At 37.8% G+C, this 24,246-nt stretch overlaps 1 protein-coding gene across 2 annotated transcripts in view; it reads left to right on the plus strand.

Moving 5' to 3' along the window:
- GLMN (glomulin, FKBP associated protein) overlaps window positions 1-24,246 on the plus strand; it is a 41,807-nt gene that overhangs the window by 5,340 nt on the left and 12,221 nt on the right. For both annotated transcript variants that reach the window (XR_007126538.1, XM_047725068.1), the window contains exons 4-11: window positions 969-1,085; window positions 3,020-3,128; window positions 4,518-4,764; window positions 6,222-6,324; window positions 19,647-19,834; window positions 21,886-21,939; window positions 23,309-23,339; window positions 23,444-23,533. Coding sequence is in view for 1 of the 2 variants with exons in the window: in XM_047725068.1 (XP_047581024.1) it covers window positions 969-1,085; window positions 3,020-3,128; window positions 4,518-4,764; window positions 6,222-6,324; window positions 19,647-19,834; window positions 21,886-21,939; window positions 23,309-23,339; window positions 23,444-23,533 (939 nt within the window). In the remaining variant the exon portion in view is untranslated. The remainder of the gene's footprint in view (window positions 1-968; window positions 1,086-3,019; window positions 3,129-4,517; window positions 4,765-6,221; window positions 6,325-19,646; window positions 19,835-21,885; window positions 21,940-23,308; window positions 23,340-23,443; window positions 23,534-24,246) is intronic.

Raw genomic sequence — 24,246 nt, forward strand, 5'->3', positions numbered from 1 at the left:
TACACATTGCTGTTTCAGAGCTTTAAACGTATTTCCCACCCATTTATGCCTGACCGATTTCCCTAACAAGCCTTAGCTTAGCCATTGCCTCTTCAGGGAAGCCTTTCCTGTCTTTCCTAGATGGAAGTGACAATTCTCCTGCTATACCTTATACTCTACCTTGATTATTTTGTGAGTCTGGGGTTATTGTACCTAATTGTCATCTTCTTAGATGTGTGTTTTGTTTTTGTTTTTGTTTTTATGAGGGAACCTAGAATGTAAACTCTATCAGGATGGAGATCTTACCTTGCCTTATTCCAAGCACTAGACTATTTTAGGTACTTCACATATAGTAGTATATTCTTGATAAATACTGGAGAGTTGAAACAGAAAGGCCAGAGAAGTGGAGTATATTGTTGCTATTTCCAAAAACAGTGGTTTTGATCATGAATGTGAATCACTAATTAAAAAGATAAACATTTACTTGTGTGGTAAATATTCTGAAATATCTTTGAAAATAGAAGCAACTTATATGTAGGAGAGAAAATAAAGTGGCATCCCCTTCTTTTACATAAGTTACATAATCATAATGTATGTACAGATTTTCCAGGGAACTTCAAAAGGCTCATGAGCATTGCATGGATTTCTTCATGAGTCAGGAGAGCAAAATTTTCCATGAAAATAAATATTTGCTCACAAATTAACTCTCTTGTTGGAAATAGAGGAACTGTTTAAATTGTGAAAAAGACTAAACTTACCTGATTTAAAGTAAATGCCCATTCACCTTTCCTCAGTGAGAGTATTAAAAACTATCTTAAAATGTTGATAGTTGTTAGCTAACCCTAAAAAGTCAGGGTGAAATGCCATAGGCTTCATTTGCCTCATCTTAGCTATTTCAGAGGAAATTCTAAGCTACTTCAAGTTAAGAAAGCTCACATAAGAGTCCTATAGATGGCAGTATTTTCTTTACCTTGAAAATGTTTTCACAGGTCATTATCAAGAATATGGGCTGGAATCTTGTTGGTCCTGTTGTTCGATGTCTTTTGTGGAATAAGGAAGATGAGAAGAGAAAATACTATTTTCTGATGCTTGATTTATTGGTAAAGGTAAGTTAACAAAATTACATTCTCTTGTCACACTAGCCAGCAGTGTTTTGTAATTCCCTTTAATGTTAAATGCTCATTTTGGGTGACAAAGCTTTTAGTTCATGAAAATACAGGAGAGAATTCTTTGGAGAAAAGACCCAATTTTATTGATTGGATGGGCAAGTCCATTTCCATTTTTCCAAATTTCTGGGTGTAAGAATTATCTAACTTCATCGCAGACACACTGACTCAGAATCTCCAAGAAGATACCTAAGAAGTTCTATTTTTAATAATAGCTTAATGTATAGATGTGGAATTCAGAGTTAAGAGAGGCAGTTAGGGGCACCTGGGTGGCTCAGTGGGTTAAGCTGCTGCCTTTGGCTCAGGTCATGATCTCAGGGTCCTGGGATCGAGTCCCGCATCGGGCTCTCTGGTCAGCAAGAAGCCTGCTTCCCTCCCTCTCTCTCTCTCTGCCTGCCTCTCCGTCTGCTTGTGATCTCTCTGTCAAATAAATAAATAAAATCTTTAAAAAAAAAAAAAAGAGAGGCAGTTAGTTTAAGGCTACACTGTTCTTTCAGCAGCAACAGAACTAACAAATATCAGGGTTTTTTTGTGTGTGGTAGGTTCTTTTCTGTATGGTATGTTCTCTAAAAGAATATCAAAAACCGAGAATGCAAATGATCACAGGGGAAATAGGAAGAGGAAGTAAATTCAGTTGTAACCAGCAACCTAAGAGACTCTTGGTAAAAGGTTACTAGAGTTACATGTAAAAAATGATGGTTGGGGCACCTGGATGGCTCAGTGGGTTAAAGCCTCTGCCTTTGGCTCAGGTCATGATCTCAGGGTCCTGGGATCGAGCCCCACATCGGGCTCTCTGCTCAGCAGGGAGCCTGCTTCCTCCTCTTTCTCTCTGCCTGCCTCTCTGCCTACTTGTGATCTCTGTCTGCCAAATAAATAAATAAAATCTTAAAAAAAAAATGATGGTATAGGAGAATAAATTCTAAGGAAAAGAACATGTTAAGAAGCTATTTAGAGATCAATGCAAATAAAAATATATACTTGGAAAGAGGAAACCCCATCTAGATAGTAGTTATTAATTATGAGGACTTTTTAAAAAGGCAAGTGAGGTAATTCTGGCTAGGCAGAAGGCACTGCAAAGTTTTATCTGTTCAGAAGTACAAAAGAGACTGTACTCACTTAGATACCCTTGCAGTGTGAGCTAGAAAGGTCCCATCTGCTAAGTTCTGGGAACCAAGGCGGGTTTCAGAGTAGACAGGCAAAGCTAGAAGAAACTTCAGTTCTGATAATCAAGTTCTTCTTTCTCCCTATTTTTCTAACGTTTCCTTTAGCCAGAAATTTAAGTCTCCAAAATATAGTTGTCTATTTTTTAAAAGAGAGAGAGCATACAAGCAAGGGGTGGGGGTAGAGGCAGAGGGAGAAGCAGACTCTCTGCTAAGCAGGGAGCCCAAGGCCGGGCTCGATCCCAGGACCCTGGGATCATGACCTGACATGAAGGCAGACTCACAACTGACTGAACCACCCAGGTGCCCTTGTCTTTTTTTTTTTTTTAAGATTTTATTTATTTATTTGAGAGAGAATGAGGGAGAGGGAGAGAGAATCTAAAGCAGACTTTGCACTGAGCACAGAGCCCAACAAAGGGCTTGATCACACAGCCGTGAGATCATGACCAGAGCTAAAACCAAGAGTTGAAGGCTCGCCCCAAATATAGTTGTCTATTGAGAGACTTAGGACTTCCTGCTTTGTAGTTTTATAGTGATTTGACAGTCAGATTCTATGTTTTGTTAGTGTATTTTTTTTAACAATTGTGTGAGGTTTTTTACTGTTAAGCAAAAATAATTATATTTTCTCAGTATATGCTGCCTTTTAAAAATAGTAATCATGTGGCTTTAAATACAACTTGTATTAAACAGGTTCAATTGTGAATATTTTTATAGTTATGTAATCCAAAGGAATTATTGTTGGGTTTGCTTGAACTGATTGAAGAGCCCTCTGGAAAACAGATATCCCAAATTATTCTTCTTTTACTTCAGCCATTACAAACAGGTAATACGTATTTTGATATCTAAGGATTTCTTATTTTATCTGTGTTCAGTTCTTGATATTACTCCAAAATGTCAGCATTATACCAAAGTAAAATTTATGACTAATTAGAGTACTCTGCTTAAACTAGCAGTAGCAGTACCAGTTGGAATCCTGCTGCCTATAGGAAGACAACAATACCTGGCACAGATACCTATTATATATTTTGAATGTCATGCTGTTTTTCAGGCATTATGTTATAATTTGTAGCTTTCTGCCTAACTTTCCCATCTACAACGTATATCTAGAATTTTCCCTGTAAACATATTTAAAGGATTGCCTCTGTGATGTCTGCTTTACTCAGTCTTTAGCATTGTGATAGGTCCTGTATCTTGGTTAAGAACAGTATTCAGGCATTCTTCTTCCTCTGCCCTGGGAAGTTGGGGCTGGGAAGAGCAAAAGAACTACTGAATGAAACAAATGTAGAAATAAAGTCTCCATGACTGAGTGCAGTAACATTATAGTTAAGCAGTGGACCTTGGCAACCAAAGCAGACAATATTTATCCATGGGAAGAGACTACCTTTTCCTTTTATGACTTATGTATAACTCAGAGTCTGATAGATGGACCCAGAATCTAGAAGTTAGAGTAAATTAATCTTAAATGAGAATGAAGCAGCTTCATACCACTTGAATATTCAAAGTCTCCTAGAAAGGAAAATATAGTAATACTACCTTTCATTTTGACAGTGCTTTGTATTTTACAAAGATACTTTATCTTTTTTTTTTTTTTTTTAACATATAATGTATTATTAGCCCCAGGGGTACAGGTCTGTGAATCACCAGGTTTGCACACTTCACAGCACTCATCAAAGCGCATACCTCCCCCAATGTCCATAACCCCACCACCCTCTACCTAGCCCTCCTCCTGGCAACCCTCAGTTTGTTTTGTGAGATTAAGAGTCTTTTATGGTTTGTCTCCCTCCCCGATCCCATCTTGTTTCATTTATTCTCTTCCTACCCCCCAAACCTCCCATACTGCATCTCAACTTCCTCATATCAGGGAGATCATATGATAATTGTTTTTCTAAAGATCTAAAGATACTTTCTCTTATTTGATACTTAAAATAACCAAAAAATGTGGAACAAAGTGTTTCCATGGTTAGAAACAAACTTAAAACAAGATTTTGTGGCATCTGTTGTAGGGTGCCATGATTGTAAGATGATCCAATATTTCATGCATCACTAAGAAGGAAGAATAAAAACATTACCAATTAAGTTATGATATGTCATCCTCATTTCAAAGTTGTTACAATGTTGTTTTGCATGTAAGCCTACATTTACTGGACTTCTGGTCCCACGTGTAGCATACTTGATGAAGCTACCTCAAGTCACAATTTGGTCTCTGTTTTAGTGATTCAGAAACTTCATAACAACAAGGCGTATTCAGTGGGATTAGCATTGTCCACCCTTTGGAGTCAGCTATCTCTCCTTCCTGTTCCATACTCAGAAGAACAAATACAAACAGATGACTATGGCCTTTGTCAGTGTTGCAAAGCGTTAATAGAGTTCACTAAGCCTTTTGTGGAAGAAGTCATTAAAGACAAAGAAAACTCACTGGAAAATGAAAATGAAAAGTTAAAGGATGAATTACTGAAATTGTAAGTATATTTTTGGTAATATTTCACAGCGGAATTAAGTAATCCATCAATTATTTTATGTTTCTTTGTTGCATTTATTTGCCATGGACATATAAATCTAGTTTCTGGTTTTGAATTGTAGGAGATTATAGGATACAGTGATCAGTGCCTCAGTAAATGCCATGTTCTACATTTTTAAAAATTAAAAACCAAAATCCATTTGTTTAATTTACTTTATATTCCTCTATGACTGACTTTTATTCATCATAGTAAGTGAATAATTAAAGGGTGGAAATAGGTGTAGCTCAGAGAATCTGGTCTTTCTGTGAGGGAATTGTGTTTTTACTCTCCTTTTGAAGGCAGCAGAAGCAGCACTAGACAGTTGAACATCCAACTTGACCATAAAAATGGTAGCAGAGTACCCAATAGCATTCATTCCAGAGGTACTATACACTAAACATGCTTCAGTGTGGCTGTCAAGCACCTGACATATAGCTAGTCCAGATTAAGATGTGCTCTAAGTATAAAACACTCCTTGGATTTTAAAGATTTGCTATTAAAAAAATAGTAAAATACCTCAATAATTTTTATACTGACACATTGAGACAGTATTTTAAATATATTGGGTTAATAAGATAAGTTATTACTTTCCCTTGTTTCTTTTTTAATGTGACTGAAAGATTTTAAGTTCTATGTGGGGCTTGTATTATATTTCTGTTGGACAGTATTGGACTAGATTATTGGATTAGACTAGTTTTAGACTACTAATTATAGATTAGTAATTTTATCTTTTAAATTTTGGAGACTAAGACTATAGTTAGCTTTCTATTTTTTCAGGTGAAGACATTAAAATTTTTTTTGCCATTTATAAAACCCATTATTTCATGAAAGTAAAAATAAAGAATTGGGAAGCCTTAATCACAGAATAAAGTTTGGTTTTCTAAATAAAACAGATAGAACTCTATGAAAAAAAATTACATTATCCCGATTTTTCCTTGAACTAATGAAAACTACATCATGGAATAGCACCGGCTCTTAAACCTTCAGTAACCCTCCGTATAGTCCAGAGTGTAAGTGAATCTTAACACAATGGAGTCTAGCAAGGTGTTCTCATGCTTTCCCCAATACTAGTAGGAAGGATTTTTTTTTTTTTTAATTTTTAAGATTTTATTTATTTATTTGACAGAGAGAGCACAAGCAGGGGGAGTGGCAGGGAGAGGGAGAAGCAGACTCCCCACTGAGCAGAGTCTGGACCATGGGACTCAATCCCAGGACCCTGGGATAATGACCTGAACCAAAGGCAGACACTTAATTGACCATGCCACCCAGGTGCCTATAGTAGGAAGGATATTACATGCGCAGTTTTACAGGTGGTTGAGTTATTTTTCATGTAAAATTAACTTCAATATGTTTATAGAACTAGATATTTTATACTTAGGAAATGCTGTATTCACAGTTACCCATTTCTTACACCTTAGTTGTTTCAAAAGCTTGAAATGCCCTTTGCTGACCGCACAGTTCTTTGAGCAGTCCAACGAAGCTGGAAATGATCCTTTAAGATGTTTTGCATCTGAAATAATAGTAAGTACAGCTAATTTAATCTGCCATAAAATCTGCTATAATTTAAAATGTTATCCTGCTATATTCTCATGTACTGCATGTGGGCATGCTTATTGATACAATATTAATGCGAAACGTATTTTTTGTAGAACATTGATAAAAGGATGGAAAATAAACAGCAATATTATTTGGGTAATGAAATCAACACCTTCCAGACTTTGCTTTTGTAGTCAGAAATAAATATATACATAATATAATTTTTTAAGGATTCTATAGCATTATACATATTTTTTTGTAATGTACTTTCTTTTAGCATATTATGAATATTTTTCCATTGTCTTTCCGTTTTTGTTTAACTTGGGCCATCTAGCTCTAGGTTTTCTCCAATTTTTCAGTATTATAATACAATTCCAACTTTCTTTTTTTAAATGTTAAGTCTGTGGTATTTTTTTTTTTAAGATTTTATTTATTTATTTGACAGAGATCACAAGTAGACGGAGAGGCAGGCAGAGAGAGAGAGAGAGAGAGGGAAGCAGGCTCCCTGCTGAGCAGAGAGCCCGATGCGGGACTCGATCCCAGGACCCTGAGATCATGACCTGAGCCGAAGGCAGCAGCTTAACCCACTGAGCCACTCAGGTGCCCCAGTCTGTGGTATTTTTTTAACCAAATCTTTGCGTATTTCTTTAATTATTTCCTTGAATTCCTAGAAGTGGAATTTCTGTGCCCAAGGATATCTCCACTTTTAAGGCTTATGATAAATATTTTCAAAATAACTCCAGAAATAAGTAAATTTTATTTTAAAAGTAATTTGGCTTAATGAATCAAGAGTATTTTTAAGTCTGCTGGATTCTATATTAGGGAACTAATCTGAAATATGGAAAATATGTACTTGAGATTGATAGTCATATATTTCAGGTTAGAGCAGTCATTGTGGTTGTGGGTTTTCTTCAGCCATTATCAGCTGTAGGAGTGTAGGTGCAACATAGGAAGAAAGTTGGATTTAATTAGGTCAGATTTTGAGAACTGTATGAGTTCTACAAAGCAGGAGAGTGGGAAAGACACATATCCAAGGAAGTGACTGTGGAATTAAAGCTGAGTAAGGAAGGAAGTTAGGACATACTAAATGTGAGAAACAGTGAAAAAGATGGTGGAATCATTGGATTGTAGTTCCCAGTGTGACTGACAAGTTGTTGAAGCTGGGTTACTAAAAGGAATGAGCTGAAAAGATTGGAGCTTAAAGAACAGGATGCTTGAAATAATACTGTGGAAAAGTTCAGTGACTAATAACATTGTCTGGGGTATGACCATGGAGTGAGTGTTCTAAGGAGTAAGTGGAGGCTGAAATCACTGGACTAGACAGTGAAGTACCTGCGATTCCATGGTACTAGAAGATCTTTGGTTGTACATTTAAGTCACATAGAATTATAAGAATGATGTCCAAAACCCAATTAATGGAGTGATCTTGGGGTAGATGTTGGATAGGCACATGAAATGAGTTTCAAAGCTGAGAGGTTCAAAGAGGATGGGGGAGAATGGTCTAGAAACAGCAAGGAGAACAGGTGTTTACTTCCAGGCTTGCCATAGTGGATATGAGTGAAAAAATAGTAACCCTTTGGGAGGCCTGCAGAGAAAATTGTTGTTTTTAGAAGAGTCAGATTATTTTAGAGCAAGAGAGGTAAGAGACCATTTCACGAAGAATGGATTTTGCTAATAATTGAGTTTCACAGGCCATACTTTGAAGGGTATCTGAGATCTGAGAAGAGGCAGGAGAAGGGTTTAAAACAGGAGATGCCAGAAATTTAGGGGAACTAGATTCTGAGGATAAGAAATGATTTGATAACTAATATAAATAGGATTACATAGTTAAAGGGGTTAATACTGATAGTCAAGTTAGTAGAGAAGAGTCTATGAGTGATTTAGAGAGAGAAAAAGGGAGGGATTTTCCCAGGAGCACATAAGAGACTAGGGCCTCTTCATTGTTGCCAGTGTTATAGTATAATCCCCTGGATATAATATAAACATTAGGATATATGATAAATGTACCCTATTTTGAGAAGATAGCTATGAAAGTTGGTAACTGTTGCAGGATTTTAACCCTGGGAATGATGTGATTATTTTGGATTCATCACATCAATGGAGGTTAAATTTAACTGAGATAAGATTAGAAATAGGGAGGTCCTTAAGTCTGATTTGGGAGTTAAGTGAGAAATAATGGGATCCTGATTATGGAAATGTGGTAGAGATAAAGAGGAGAGGGCAGGGGTGCCTGGGTGGCTCAGTGGGTTAAAGCCTCTGCTTTCGGCTCAGGTCATGATCCCAGAGTCCTGGGATCGAGCCCCACATCGGGCTCTCTGCTCAGCAGGGAGCCTGCTTCCCACCTCTCTCTCTGCCTGCCTCTCTGCCTACTTGTGATCTCTCTCTGTCAAATAAATAAATAAAATCTTAAAAAAAAAAAAGAGGAGAGGGCAAAATAAAAAATTTTATAGTAGGTAAAATCAGCAAAATTTGGTCATTAATTGGATTTAGAACACTAGTTAAAAAGTTGATTTGTGGATGTATGCTTGGGTAACTGTGTAGATGAAGGTGCAAAGAACAGGGTGTTTTGTGCTTTAACAATATTTTTTATTAAGATAATTTAAAGACAGAAAAATGGAAAGAATAATATAATGTAACCTCATGTACCCATTACCCAGGTTTAACAATTTTTTTTTTAATATTTTTTTTTATTTTTTATAAACATATATTTTTATCCCCAGGGGTACAGGTCTGCGAATCACCAGGTTTACACACTTCACAGCACTCACCATAGCACATACCCTCCCCAATATCCATAACCCCACCCCCCTCTCCCAACCCCCTCCCCCCATCAACCCTCAGTTTGTTTTGTGAGATTAAGAGTCACTTATGGTTTGTCTCCCTCCCAATCCCATCTTGTTTCATTACTCTTCTCCTACCCCCTTAACCCCCCATGTTGCATCTCCTCTCCCTCATATCAGGGAGATCATATGATAGTTGTCTTTCTCCGATTGACTTATTTCGCTAAGCATGATACCCTCTAGTTCCATCCACATCGTCGCAAATGGCAAGATTTCATTTCTTTTGATGGCTGCATAGTATTCCACTGTGTATATATACCACATCTTCTTTATCCATTCGTCTGTTGATGGACATATAGGTTCTTTCCATAGTTTGGCTATTGTAGACATTGCTGCTATAAACATTCGGGTGCACGTGCCCCTTCGGATCACTACGTTTGTATCTTTAGGGTAAATACCCAGCAGTGCAATTGCAGGGTCATAGCGTAGTTCTATTTTCAACATTTTGAGGAACCTCCATGCTGTTTTCCAGAGTGGTTGCACCAGCTTGCATTCCCACCAACAGTGTAGGAGGGTTCCCCTTTCTCTGCATCCTCGCCAGCATCTGTCATTTCCTGACTTGTTAATTTTAGCCATTCTGACTGGTGTGAGGTGATATCTCATTGTGGTTTTGATTTGTATTTCCCTGATGCCGAGTGATATGGAGCACTTTTTCATGTGTCTGTTGGCCATCTGGATGTCTTTGCAGAAATGTCTGTTCATGTCCTCTGCCCATTTCTTGATTGGATTATTTGTTCTTTGGGTGTTGAGTTTGCTAAGTTCTTTATAGATTTTGGACACTAGCCCTTTATCTGATATATCATTTGCAAATATCTTCTCCCATTCTGTCAGTTGTCTTTTGGTTTTGTTCACTGTTTCCTTTGCTGTGCAAAAGCTTTTGATCTTGATAAAATCCCAATAGTTCATTTTTGCCCTTGCTTCCCTTGCCTTTGGTGATGTTCCTAGGAAGATGTTGCTGCGGCTGACGTCGAAGAGGTTGCTGCCTGTGTTCTCCTCAAGGATTTTGATGGATTCCTTTCTCACATTGAGATCCTTCATCCATTTTGAGTCTATTTTCGTGTGTGGTGTAAGGAAATGATCCAATTTCATTTTTCTGCATGTGGCTGTCCAATTTTCCCAACACCATTTGTTGAAGAGGCTGTCTTTTTTCCATTGGACATTCTTTCCTGCTTTGTCGAAGATGAGTTGACCATAGAGTTGAGGGTCTATTTCTGGGCTCTCTATTCTGTTCCATTGATCTATGTGTCTGTTTTTGTGCCAGTACCATGCAGTCTTGATGATGACAGCTTTGTAATAGAGCTTGAAGTCCGGAATTGTGATGCCACCAACTTTGGCTTTCTTTTTCAATATTCCTTTGGCTATTCGAGGTCTTTTCTGGTTCCATATACATTTTAGGATTATTTGTTCCATTTCTTTGAAAAAAATGGATGGTACTTTGATAGGAATTGCATTAAATGTGTAGATTGCTTTAGGTAGCATAGACATTTTCACAATATTTGTTCTTCCAATCCAGGAGCATGGAACATTTTTCCATTTCTTTGTGTCTTCCTCAATTTCTTTCATGAGTACTTTATAGTTTTCTGAGTATAGATTCTTAGTCTCTTTGGTTAGGTTTATTCCTAGGTATCTTATAGTTTTGGGTGCAATCGTAAATGGGTTGGACTCCTTAATTTCTCTTTCTTCTGTCTTGTTGTTGGTGTAGAGAAATGCAACTGATTTCTGTGCATTGATTTTATATCCTGACACTTTACTGAATTCCTGTACAAGTTCTAGCAGTTTTGGAGTGGAGTCTTTTGGGTTTTCCACATATAGTATCATATCATCTGCAAAGAGTGATAGTTTGACTTCTTCTTTGCCGATATGGATGCCTTTAATTTCCTTTTGTTGTCTGATTTCTGAGGCTAGGACTTCTAGTACTATGTTGAATAGCAGTGGTGATAACGGACATCCCTGCCGTGTTCCTGACCTTAGCGGAAAAGCTTTCAGTTTTTCTCCATTGAGAATGATATTTGCAGTGGGTTTTTTCATAGATGGCTTTGATAATATTGAGGTATGTGCCGTCTATCCTTACACTTTGAAGAGTTTTGATCAGGAAGGGATGCTGTACTTTGTCAAATGCTTTTTCAGCATCTATGGAGAGTATCATATGGTTCTTGTTCTTTCTTTTATTAATGTGTTGTATCACATTGATTGATTTGCGGATGTTGAACCAACCTTCAAGCCCTGGAATAAATCCCACTTGGTCGTGGTGAATAATCCTTTTAATGTACTGTTGAATCCTATTGGCTAGTATTTTGGCGAGAATTTTTGCATCTGTGTTCATCAAGGATATTGGTCTGTAGTTCTCTTTTTTGATGGGATCCTTGTCTGGTTTTGGGATCAAGGTGATGCTGGACTCATAAAATGAGTTTGGAAGTTTTCCTTCCATTTCTATTTTTTGGAACAGTTTCAGGAGAATAGGAATTAGTTCTTCTCTAAATGTTTGGTAGAATTCCCCCGGGAAGCCATCTGGCCCTGGGCTTTTGTTTGTTTGGAGATTTTTGATGACTGTTTCAATCTCCTTACTGGTTATGGGTCTGTTCAGGCTTTCTATTTCTTCCGGGTTCAGTTGTGGTAGTTTATATGTCTCTAGGAATGCATCCATTTCTTCCAGATTGTCAAATTTGCTGGCATAGAGTTGCTCATAGTATGTTCTTATAATTGTCTGTATTTCTTTGGTGTTCGTTGTGATCTCTCCTCTTTCATTCATGATTTTATTTATTTGGGTCCTTTCTCTTCTTTTTGATAAGTCTGGCCAGGGGTTTATCAATCTTATTAATTCTTTCAAAGAACCAGCTCCTAGTTTCGTTGATTTGTTCTATTGTTTTTTTGGTTTCTATTTCATTGATTTCTGCTCTGATCTTTATGATTTCTCTTCTCCTGCTGGGCTTAGGGTTTCTTTCTTGTTCTTTCTCCAGCTCCTTTAGGTGTAGGGTTAGGTTGTGTACCTGAGACCTTTCTTGTTTCTTGAGAAAGGCTTGTACCGCTATATATTTTTCTCTCAGGACTGCCTTTGTTGTGTCCCACAGATGTTGAACCGTTGTGTTTTCATTATCATTTGTTTCCATAAATTTTTTCAGTACTTCTTTAATTTCCTGGTTGACCCATTCATTCTTTAGAAGGATGCTGTTTAGTCTCCATGTATTTGGGTTCTTTCCAAATTTCCTCTTGTTATTGAGTTCTAGCTTTAGAGCATTGTGGTCTGAAAATATGCAGGGAATGATCCCAATCTTTTGATACCGGTTGAGACTTGATTTAGGACCAAGAATGTGATCTATTCTGGAGAATGTTCCATGTGCACTAGAGAAGAATGTGTATTCTGTTGTTTTGGGATGAAATGTTCTGAATATATCTGTGATGTCCATCTGGTCCAGTGTGTCATTTAAGGCCTTTATTTCCTTGTTGATCTTTTGCTTGGATGATCTGTCCATTTCAGTGAGGGGAGTGTTAAAATCCCCTACTATTATTGTATTATTGTCGATGTGTTTCTTTGATTTTGTTATTAATTGGTTTATATAGTTGGCTGCTCCCACGTTAGGGGCATAGATATTTAAAATTGTTAGATCTTCTTGTTGGACAGTTCCTTTGAGTATGATAGAGTGTCCTTCCTCATCTCTTATTATAGTCTTTGGCTTAAAATCTAATTGATCTGATATAAGGATTGCCACTCCTGCTTTCTTCTGATGTCCATTAGCATGGTAAATTCTTTTCCACCCCCTCACTTTAAACCTGGAGGTGTCTTCGGGTTTAAGATGAGTTTCTTGTAGGCAACATATAGATGGGTTTTGTTTTTTTATCCATTCTGATACCCTGTGTCTTTTGATTGGGGCATTTAGCCCATTAACATTCAGGGTAAGTATTGAGAGATATGAATTTAGTGCCATTGTATTGCCTGTAAGGTGACTGTTATTGTATATTGTCTCTGTTTCTTTCTGATCTACTACTTTTAGGGTCTCTCTTTGCTTAGAGGACCCCTTTCAATATTTCCTGTAGAGCTGGTTTGGTATTTGCAAATTCTTTCAGTTTTTGTTTGTCCTGGAAGCTTTTAATCTCTCCTTCTATTTTCAATGATAGCCTAGCTGGATATAGTATTCTTGGCTGCATATTTTCCTCATTTAGTACTCTGAATATATCATGCCAGCTCTTTCTGGCCTGCCAGGTCTCTGTAGATAAGTCTGCTGCCAATCTAATATTTTTACCATTGTACGTTACAGACTTCTTTTCCCGGGCTGCTTTCAGGATCTTTTCTTTGTCACTAAGACTTGTAAATTTTACTATTAGGTGACGGGGTGTGGACCTATTCTTATTGATATTCAGGGGGGTTCTCTGAACCTCCTGAATTTTGATGCTTGTTCCCTTTGCCATATTGGGGAAATTCTCTCCAATAATTCTCTCCAATATACCTTCTGCTCCCCTTTCTGTTTCCTCTTCTTCTGGAATCCCAATTATTCTAATGTTGTTTCGTCTTATGGTGTCACTTATCTCTCGAATTCTCCCCTCGTGGTCCAGTAGCTGTTTGTCCCTCTTTTGCTCAGCTTCTTTATTCTCTGTCATTTGGTCTTCTATATCGCTAATTCTTTCTTCTGCCTCATTTATCCTAGCAGTGAGAGCCTCCATTATTGATTACACCTCATTAATAGCTTTTTTGATTTCAACTTGGTTAGATTTTAGTTCTTTTATTTCTCCAGAAAGGGCTTTTATATCTCCCGAGAGGGTTGCTTTAATATCTTCCATGCCTTTTTCAAGCCCGGCTAGAACCTTGAGAATCGTCATTCTGAACTCTATATCTGACATATTACCAATGTCTGTATTGATTAGGTCCCTAGCCTTTGGTACTGCCTCTTATTCTTTTTTTTGTTGTGAATTTTTCCGCCTTGTCATTTGTCCAGATAAGAGTTTATGAAGGAGCAAGTAAAATACTAAAAGGGTGGCAACAACCCCAGGAAAATATGCTTTAGCCAAATCAGAAGAGATCCCAAATTGTGAGGGGGGAGAAAGGGGATAAAAAGGGGTTCAGAAAGAAAAAAAAAAAAAGAAACTATTAAAAAAAGAAAGCCGATAAAGAAAAAATATAAAAAGAGGAAAAAAATATATATATATTAGATAAACTATTTAAAAAACGTTAAAAAAGAAAACGGTAAAAGTTAAAAAAGTTTAGCAGAAGAAGAGAAAAAGAAAAAAATTGAAAAAGAAAAAAAAATTAAATTAACTGCAAGGCTAAAAAATCATGGGGAGAAAGCCATGAGTTCCGTGCTTTGCTTTCTTCTCCTCTGGAATTCCGCCGCTCTCATTGGTATTGAAACTATACTCCTTGGTAGGTGAACTCGGTCCTGGCTGGGTTTCCCGTTGATCTTTTGGGGGAGGGGCCTGTTGTAGTGATTCTCAAGCGTCTTTGCCCCAGGCGGAGTTGCACCGCCCTTACCCGGGCTGGGCTGAGTAATCCGCTCGGGTTTGCTGTGTTTGCTTTCGGGAGCTTTTGTTCCCTGAGCGCTTTCCGTAGAGTTCCGGAAGACGGGAATGAAGATGGCGGCCTCCCGGTCTCTGGCCCGGAGGAGCCGAGAGCCCAGGGCCCCACTCCTCAGTGCACCCTCAGAGAACAGCGCCCAATGACTCCCGTCACCCTGGCCTCCGGCCGCGCTCCGAGCTGACCGAGCCTGCGACCGGTTCAAGGCAACCCCGAGCTGAGAGTCACTCCTCGGCTCTGTCTCTGTATCCGGCTTCCCCGTTCTAATACCGGTAAGCTCTGCGACACTCAGACACCCCCGATCTTTCTGCGACCCTGCGGGACCTGAGGCCGCGCTGACCCCGCCTGGGCTTCACCCCAGTTAAGCCTCTGGAGCGATGTCCCTCAGCGGAACAGACTTTTAAAAGTCCTGATTTTGTGCTCCGTTGCTCCGCCGCTGGCCGGGAGCCGGCCCCTCCCCCCGCGATCTATCTTCCCGTCGCTTTGGATTCACTTCTCCGCCAGTCCTACCTTTCAGATAGTGGTTGATTTTCTGTTTCTAGAATTGCTGTTCTTCTTCTCTTCAATCTCCCGTTGGATTTGTAGGTGTTTGCAATCTTTAGATAAGCTATTTAGTTGATCTCCCGCTACCCGAAGTAGTCTCAGCCTGCTACTTCTCCACCATCTTGACTCCTCCCCCAGGTTTAACAATTTTTTACATTTTGCCTATCTTACTTTATCTATTCTCCTTTTTTTTTCCCACTATACTATTTTAGAGTAAGTCCTAGACTTATCATCTCTAAGTCTTCAAGTATACTTGTTTAGTAAGAAATTCTAAAAATGTAACCACAATCCATTTTGGCATCTAACAAGATTAACAGCAATTTCTTTATATATATTTAATCCCCAGAGAGCAGGTTTTTAAGGGGAAAGTTTGGAATGATCATATTTTGATGAGATAATCTAAAGAGGTAGGTAAGTGTGAGAAAAGGTCTTAGGACTGAACCCTACAGAATACTGACACTTAAACCCACCAAAGGGAAGAAAGAAGGGTCACAGAGGTGAGACAAATATCACAGAAAGTCGGGTATTAGAGTTGCAGGAAGAAAAAAGTGATTGGTCATGTTAAATATAGCCTGTAAAGTAACAGTTGAAAAGCATCCATTGGTTTTAGGAAGATGGCATTGATAATCTTAGCAAGAGCAGTTTAAGCGGAATGTTGGAGACAAAAATAGAGGAGTGGTTAAAGAGTACATGGACAATGAAAAAAAGATGCCAGCTAAAATAAGGTGTTCTTCAAAAGAGGATGAATAAGAAAGAAGAGTAGTGGGAAGACATGGGCCTGGGGTAGGAAAGTAATGAGGGAGATAGGGAGTCTTGAGTATGTGTATTTATTTATAGACTGAAGAGGTGGGAACCATTAGAGAGGAAAAGAGAAGTGTTCTGGGGTAACTGAAATAATGTGGCTTGAGAGCACACAGAGCAAGAGAGCACAGGATCAAGGACACCTAGAGGAGGTAAGAATGGATGGATATGCATGCAGGGAAATTTGTGGCAGGAATTGAATATTAAAGTTAAAGGGAATCAAACCCACTGGCCTCAGATTTTTAGGTGAAGGAGATCTCTTAAGAGTCTAATTGGTAAGGGTTTGAAATACTGAAGAGAAAGGAAGGAGAGATGGTAGAAGACCATGAAAGCATTAGTCAGTAGTCTGATCACTCATCTGTGGACACCACAGATGACATCTTGGACATCTTGGACACCACAACTTTAGCTGTAGTAGTTTGTATTTGTGTATGATGTTTTGCCAGCAGTACTCAAGTGGCTGGTTGTAGAAGTAGAGGAGGTGGTTTGTAGCTATTTTCCCAAAGCTGACAGTTTATTGCGTAGATGGAGCTAAAGGAAATACAGAGTATAAATAGTTCAAATGGCCAATAATGTGCTGGTTGGACAGGGAAAGAAGGAGTTAGGAGGGGACAAAAAGGTAGGTTAGATGAAGGGATCCCAGAACTAGAGAATTCAGCGGTAGAAAAGCAGGTTGGTAAGAGAGACAGGATAAGAAGTTGTCACAAAATGAGATGTTGGGGTTTATGTATCTAATGTGGAATAGCTGCAAATGCTGGGATTATGTGCTGAAATGAGTTAGAAATTAAGATCACTGGAATACAGAAATCAAGAGCCATGAGGTTGGCCTGTTAGAGGAGTTTCCTATGTGAACATTAAATTTTTTTCCCGTATGGTCGCAGGAGTTGGATAGAGAAAAGATTGTGAACAGATACCAGAGTCTTTAGTGAATGTGGGGGAAATGACCAGGCAGTCAGCATATGGCAGAGATGAGGACAGCTAAAGCGGTGTGGTATCTGTCTGAAAGGAAAATGTGCTTTTGCTTGAGAATAGAGGAAGACCAAGATAATACCCAACTTCTACCCATACCAGCCTTCCTCACTGCTGCCTCCCTGACTGTGCTGTGTAAGAGGTGTTAGAGGATGAACAGCTTGCACCAGAAATAAGTCATGTTTAATTATACCAATAAGAGCAAGTATCCTATGAAGAGGTTGAGGGTGTAGGGAAGAGGTTTTAAGATCTCAGCAGAAGGAGCATTAGAAGTAGAGACAAGTGAGGGAGCACAAAGCAAAGGAGAAGTAGAGGTGGCTCCTTTTTTTGCCACTTGCTGTGCCGGCCACATGCTTCCCTGTGCCCCTCATAACCATTCTTCCCAAAATCAAAGAAACCAAGGACTTCCTGCTCATGGCCAGGTGAAAGGATGCCAGATCCATCAAGATCAAGAAAAAGAAGGATAATGTGGACTTAAAAGTTCAATGCAGTAGATACCTAGTATACCTTGGTCATCACAGACAAAGGCAGAGAACAAAAGCAGTCCCTGCCCTCAGTTTTGGCAGTGAAGGAGCTGAAATGAACCTGGCACCCTAATTTGAAGTGTATTAAAATTTTAGAAATTAAGAAAAAAGTAGAGGTGAAATGAGGGTAGGGGATGATGTGAGGAGGTGCCTTCTGTTCTGTGCTGGAGAAGTTCAGGTAAGTGTGTTATGCTTGAGCTTGATAGCCTCAGCTATCCCTCTTTTGGCAGAAGTTATTTTGATATAGAAGTGCTTGAATGTCCAAGGGTTTCACCATAGGAACATGCCTAAAAGGGCCAAGGCTGCCATGAGAAATTATAGAGTGGTAGGTACATCTGGGTATTAGCAAGACTCTGGATGGTGTGTGGGTAGAGAGTGGAGGCCCTAATTTGGACACAGGTGGACTCCAGATATCCTAAAGCAGCATTGAAGAATCTGGTTATGTATAATGATTTTTTAAAAGGCTAATCCTACTCTGGGAAAAAAAAAATCTACATATCTAGTATTGGCAGAATGAAAAAATGGAGCTTCATGATTAAGAGGATATTTGGAATCCAAGTACGGTAAACTTTTGTCTTCTAGTTATAACAGGAATGCATGGCTTTGAAAATCAGTACACCAAGTATATATTTAGCCTCTGGTAGCTGAATAGCAGTCTCTTGTGACTAAGGATGATTTCCCATGGTTCTTTTTTGTGTTCTGAAATGACTAATGGAGCCATCTGGGATCAGCAGATTTTACTTCCCTGAAGGCTGGAAAAGTCTTATTTGGCTTTATAATTCCCCACAGTGTCAGGCCCAGTGCCTGACACTCAAGTATTTGTTACAATAAATGAGTGAATATGTGGAAGGTCAGTATTCATTCTGATTTAACTGTTTTTCTCATTCCCTTTTTACCTCTATATAATAGTTTGTTGTAACCTTATCTTCTACTCTTTTTGTGGACCTTCTCAATAAATATTTGATATAGACATGCTGTCATTTTCTAGATAAGGAGACTGAGGCTTTAGAGAAATTAGGTAACTTGTCCAATATCTCACAGCTAATAAGTGGTGAAGCCAAAATTCAGATCAATTCCATTGGATTCTAAAGATGAGATGCTTTCTAGGATACTTTAGTTAGAATGAACATAAGAGGAATAGCAATGGCCTTATGTTTCCTGAGTATCCCTTTTTCTCTCTTCTTCCCTCCTTAAAAAAAAAAAAAAAGATAAAACAGTAGTCCTATCCACTCATGCTTATCTTTCTCTTAGGACACAAGAACCCTTATGACCTGAGATAGCAGCACTTTTTTCCAAAGTCTCTGTTGCCACTGAGCAGTGTTCTCCTGTCCACTCCTTGTGTCTAGTCAGACAGTGGTCAGTGGAGCACTGTTCCTAGAGTATTCATCTGAGTAGTTTACTATCATTTCATGCTATTTGTATGTCACATTTTTAGATTGCTCTCAAATACCTCTGAAGCACTTCAAAAAAAATGTGATAAAATATACATAACAAAATTTACTATTTTAACCATTTTTAAGGGTACAGTTCAGTGGCATTAAATACATTCACATTGTCATGCAACTGTCACCACCACCCATCTCTAAAACTTTTTCATCTTTCCACCCAGGTCCCTCAGGTTGTTGGCAAATTTATCTCCTTGAAGGTATAGATTGAGGTCCCCATTTGCTTGTTGGCTATTTGGTCAGGGACCGCTTTCAGCTCCTAGAGGCTGTCTGTAGTTTCTTGCCACACAGCCCTCTCTGTAGGCCCTTTCATAACATGGCAGCTTAGTTCTTTAATGCCTACAGAGTTGAGTTTCTGACTCTCAGGGAGGGCCTGGTCACTTTTTAAAAGTCATCTACCTGCTTAAGTCAGGCCCACCAAGGATAGTCACCATTCTGAATTACCCCAGATCAACTGATTTGGAACTTTAAATACATCTGCAAAAATCCTTTTTTTGTCATAACATAATCTCAGCATGTGGTGACATCTTGCCATACTCTGTTGGTTAGAAGCAAGTCCAGCAGGTCCCACCAACACTCAAGGGGAAGGGATTATACATGATGTGTATGTGGCTGGGGAGGATGGGAAGGACATACTAGAGCCTGCCTGCTATAGCTTATTTTTTTTTAATCTATTTTACAGGGCTTTTTATCAGCAGTTGGACATCCTTTCCCCAAAATGTTTTTTAATCATGGAAGGAAAAAGAGGACTTGGGACTATCTTGAATTTGAGGAAGAAGAAGACAAACAGTTAGCAGACTCTATGGCTTCTCTGGCCTATCTGGTATTTGTACAGGGCATCAGTATTGATCAGCTTCCAATGGTCTTAAGGTAGGAGTTAATGTTTGGTTTATTCATGCAATTCTAAAATTATCAATGAGTATCAAACTCATTAATCTAATTTCCAGTATGTTTATTAATGTACTAATACATTTTAAATGAAGTATAAACAAAAGCTATTTTTATTAATAATACTGCCTATCATCTGTTAAAGCTGGTAGTACTCAAATAGTGAAAAGGTGTTTGGGGGTGGGGGGTGAGTAGGGTTGAAACAGACATAATGATGAGGACAAGAATCAGAAAGTATGAAGCCAGACACACTCAAGGGCTTGGTTTGAAGCTGTTGGGATCACCCGGGTCCATAAGGGAGGGAACTGGTTAGTTACTCATGCATGGGGTGGTCTAAGTTGCCATCATCTATTAACTGGATTACTCATGTAATCCTGAGTATTTATATATCCTTAATCCCTTTTAATCCAGCTCTTTCAAAACACAGAGTAGTCCCTTAATGAAAACACTTCAGTGGCTATTTGTTGCTCTAAAGTCTAAAAATCTTCACATGAGACAAGCTGATGTATAATCTGGTCCCTGTTTGGTTGTCTTGACTCACTTTCTACTGCCTTTTCTTTTGTTTACTATGCTTCAGTGACGCAGACCTTTTTTTGGTTTCTTACTCAAATAGAACCTTTCTGCTGTAGGGCCTTTGTATATGCTTAGACCATCTCTAACTTTAAATGTCACTTTATGAAGAAAGTCTCTTATCGCCCAATTTAGGTTGAATCTTCCTTTTGTAATTATCTTAACCTTATCTTCCTTTTCCTATAAAGTTTATCAAAATTGTTTTTTAAATAAATATATAATTTTATAATGTAATACTTTTTGGACTTTAATATCCATGATAATAAGGATAATGTGCTTGTCTTACAGGCCATAGGTGTCTTTGCGTGCATTTATATATTTATATACATTTATATATTTATGTGTGAATATATCTGGGGATATATTTTTGTGTAAATACTGCAATAATGGTTACCACTTCCATGTTCACCATGTACTAAACAGCTTTGTATGCATTATCTAATCTTTACAGTACTATGAAATAGAGCATTCATATTTTCCAGATGAAAATAACAGGTTTAGACAATTTAGGATATAAGTCAATACATACAACTTAATTAGTGGGATAGGTAGATTCAAACAGTTCTGAGTAGGTCATGGTGGTATAGTGGTGAGCATAGCTACCTTCCAGACAGTTCTGTTTGACCCTAGAGCCTGTACTCTTAATCATACTACCACCAGAATGACTTAGGTACATATGTTGGTTTGCCACAAACTGGGGAGTCTTAAAATAACAGAAATTTACTATCCCATAGTTCTGGAGGAAAGAAGTCCAAGGTTAGGGTGTGGGCAGGACAGGTTCCTTCAGAGGGCTCTGAAAGAGAGTCTGTTTCATCCTCTCCCCTGTTTGCTGGTGGTTTGCTGGCAATTCTTGATGTTCCTTGGCTTGTAGATCTGTCACTCCATTCTGCCTTCATGTTCATATAGCCTTCTCTCTGTGTCTGTCTCTGTCCAAATTTACCTTTTTATTTATTTATTTATTTATTTTTTAAGATTTTATTTATTTAATTGACAGAGAGATCACAAGTAGGCAGAGAAGCAGGCAGAGAGAGGGGAAGGAAAGCAGGCTCCCTGCTGAGCAGAGAGCCCGATGTGGGGCTCGATCCCAGGACCCTGAGATCATGACCTGAGCCGAAGGCAGAGGCTTTAACCCACTGAGCCACCCAGGCACCCCCAAATTTACCTTTAATATAAGAACACGAGTTGTACTAGAATAGGGCTCGCACTAATGACCTCACTTTATCTCCAGGGTGGGGAAGTTCTTGTTCTGTCCCTGCCCATCCCAATTTAAAAAAAAAAAAAAAAAAGGTGGCCCTATCTCCAATAAGGTCATATGCTGAGGTTCTTTCTGGAGGTTAGGATTCCAACATTTGTTTTTGGAGGGGGGCACAATTCAACCCATAACAGTATTTGTGTATATAAAATTTCTAAAAATGTACGTGTATGTGATATATACAAATATGTATGTATGTTGTCTATTTTAGCCCATCGTACCTTTTGCAATTTAATATGGGACATATTGAAGTCTTTTTGCAAAGGTAAGATCATTTAGATGGCATCTCAGAATTAAATAGTAGTATTAAAGTAGTTCTTGTTAAGAGTGGGGGAAACTACCTTCTCTTTGCCAGACCCTAATTAATTGGTTATTTTATAAAACAGTGATGTAAATATGAGACAAATGAGTTAAAGAGGTTTTACAACAAAAAATCTCTTTTAAATATTAAAATACTGTCTTCTAAGGGAATTTTCAGTCATATGCTTCTGTGGTTTCTTCCCTTATTTCAAAAGTAGTAAAGTTAAAACACCTCTGTCCCACTGTAGCCTCCTTGATCTAAGAAGAGGTGGTCAGTAAAAGAAATTCATCCATGATTTTGCTTCATGGACACAATCTGAACTGCATTGAAAGGAAAGAGATGTCTTGACCCCACCTTTTCATAATTTAAAGATTATTAAATTATTGACAGTGATTATATCCAATAACTTTTCTTATTTGAAGCATTAAGAATGCAAGTCTTTCTCTTTAAAAAAATTACCAAGTAACAAATATGTATAATTCTTCCAGATACTGAAGAATATTGCAAAACTCTATACACATTGTGTTATCTTGTAACATGTTTAAATTATCTCTTGTGATCAATCAGGACCTTCAGTAATATCCTATAGGAACATTAGTGACAGTTTATCAATCCCATCTCTTCCCAGGTGAAGGAAGATTTGTAACATGGCAAATGTCCAAAGCCTCGGCCTACAAGGCAGGAATTTCCAAGGGTCTCCTGGCACAAGTAGTTATTAACTCTGTAAATTTACTGTATTATGTATGTCTTAATGATTTTACATTCTTTTTAGTCTCTTATAATCATACAATCAGAATATCTATTGATTTGAATCTTAAGTTCTATATTCTTAAGATTTCCAAACTATTTAGTCATTAAACAAAAACACTTGACTCCTTGCATGGTTAGGGTAAGAACTTAGGCCTTAGATAATATTTTTTGCCACACAGCTTAAATATTTAGTTAAAGATTATACACCTTTAAAAAAAATACTATCACAAATGGAAAGCATTTACTTCTTATTTGAAAAGATTTTACAGATTAATCAACTCAAATACATAGTATATCGTGTATAATTGGTTTCTTAGCACTTGTTGTTGAAGATCTGTTGGTTGGTTACTAGGAAAGAAGCCCTGAAAGGGCAGATTGTGGTCAGATTCGGATGTCAGTAACCAAGTCACAAGATAATCAAACATGGATGAAGAATTTTGACTAAGTTCTCAGAATTTTTCCTTAATGATACATATTTTTAAAGTCTTTAAATTTCAATTTTTGCTTTATTTTTCCTAAAATGAGGAATCATTCTTAAACAGTTTAGAAAACCATGTTGATAAATTTTAATATTCTCTTCCAGAACAGAAGAGTCTGTTTTCTCCAAAGGAGTGGTAAGATTTGTTTGCATCCATTGTAATATAAACACAGCCATTGTCAATAAATATAGCTGTTGATTTTGCTATATATGTATCTCTGCATATATTTTAATCTGTAGGATCTGTTGGAGAATGGTTTATTGAGAATAGAAGACAACAGTCTACTTCACCAGTACTTAGAAATCAAGAGCTTTCTTACTGTACCTCAGGTAAGTGAAATGTGTATTCTAATTTTGACATAGCCCCTTCTTTTTCTAAATTTAAGTAAAGGTCTTTTCAGACTCCTCCCCTACTTCCTTCTCCATATCCTTTGGAACCTCTGGTGCCATGTTTCCAGTAAAACTTGGTGTGATGGTGGAAGTGTTCTAGCTTTGACACAGTATGGAAGCTACTAGCCATACTGAGCGCTTTAAATGTGGCTAAAGTTGATTAAGGAACTGAATTTTTAATTTAATTTAAATTATTTTAAACTTAAATAGCTATATGTGGCTAATGGCTATCATAGTTGATAGCATAACACCTAGTGCAAAAACATAATTTCCTTCTTTAACACTTTGTTTCTGTAGGGATGTTTTTATAGGAACCTTGGAAATGCTTGGAAATGAAGTTCCTTTACTTGTAACTCAAGTCTTAAAGACTCCGTCAAGGCATGCATGGACTCATTACTAGAAAGACATTTTGCTTTTTCCTCCTGTGATTTTATTTTACTTCATACTACTTATTAGTTATCATAGCCAAGTAGGTCTTAAGATGTTGATGTATTAAACGTGTTTTTCCACTATTTACATAGAAAAACATGGCTATTGTTACTAAATTAACACTGATTGTTTTTAATGAATTGATTATATTTTTGCATGTCTGATTTAATTTTTTGCCGCTCTAGACAGAATTGTAAATTACAGCTGACTTCTAAATTTACACT

The sequence above is a fragment of the Lutra lutra genome, chromosome 4 (assembly GCF_902655055.1).
Source record: "Lutra lutra chromosome 4, mLutLut1.2, whole genome shotgun sequence".
Lineage (NCBI taxonomy): Eukaryota > Metazoa > Chordata > Mammalia > Carnivora > Mustelidae > Lutra > Lutra lutra.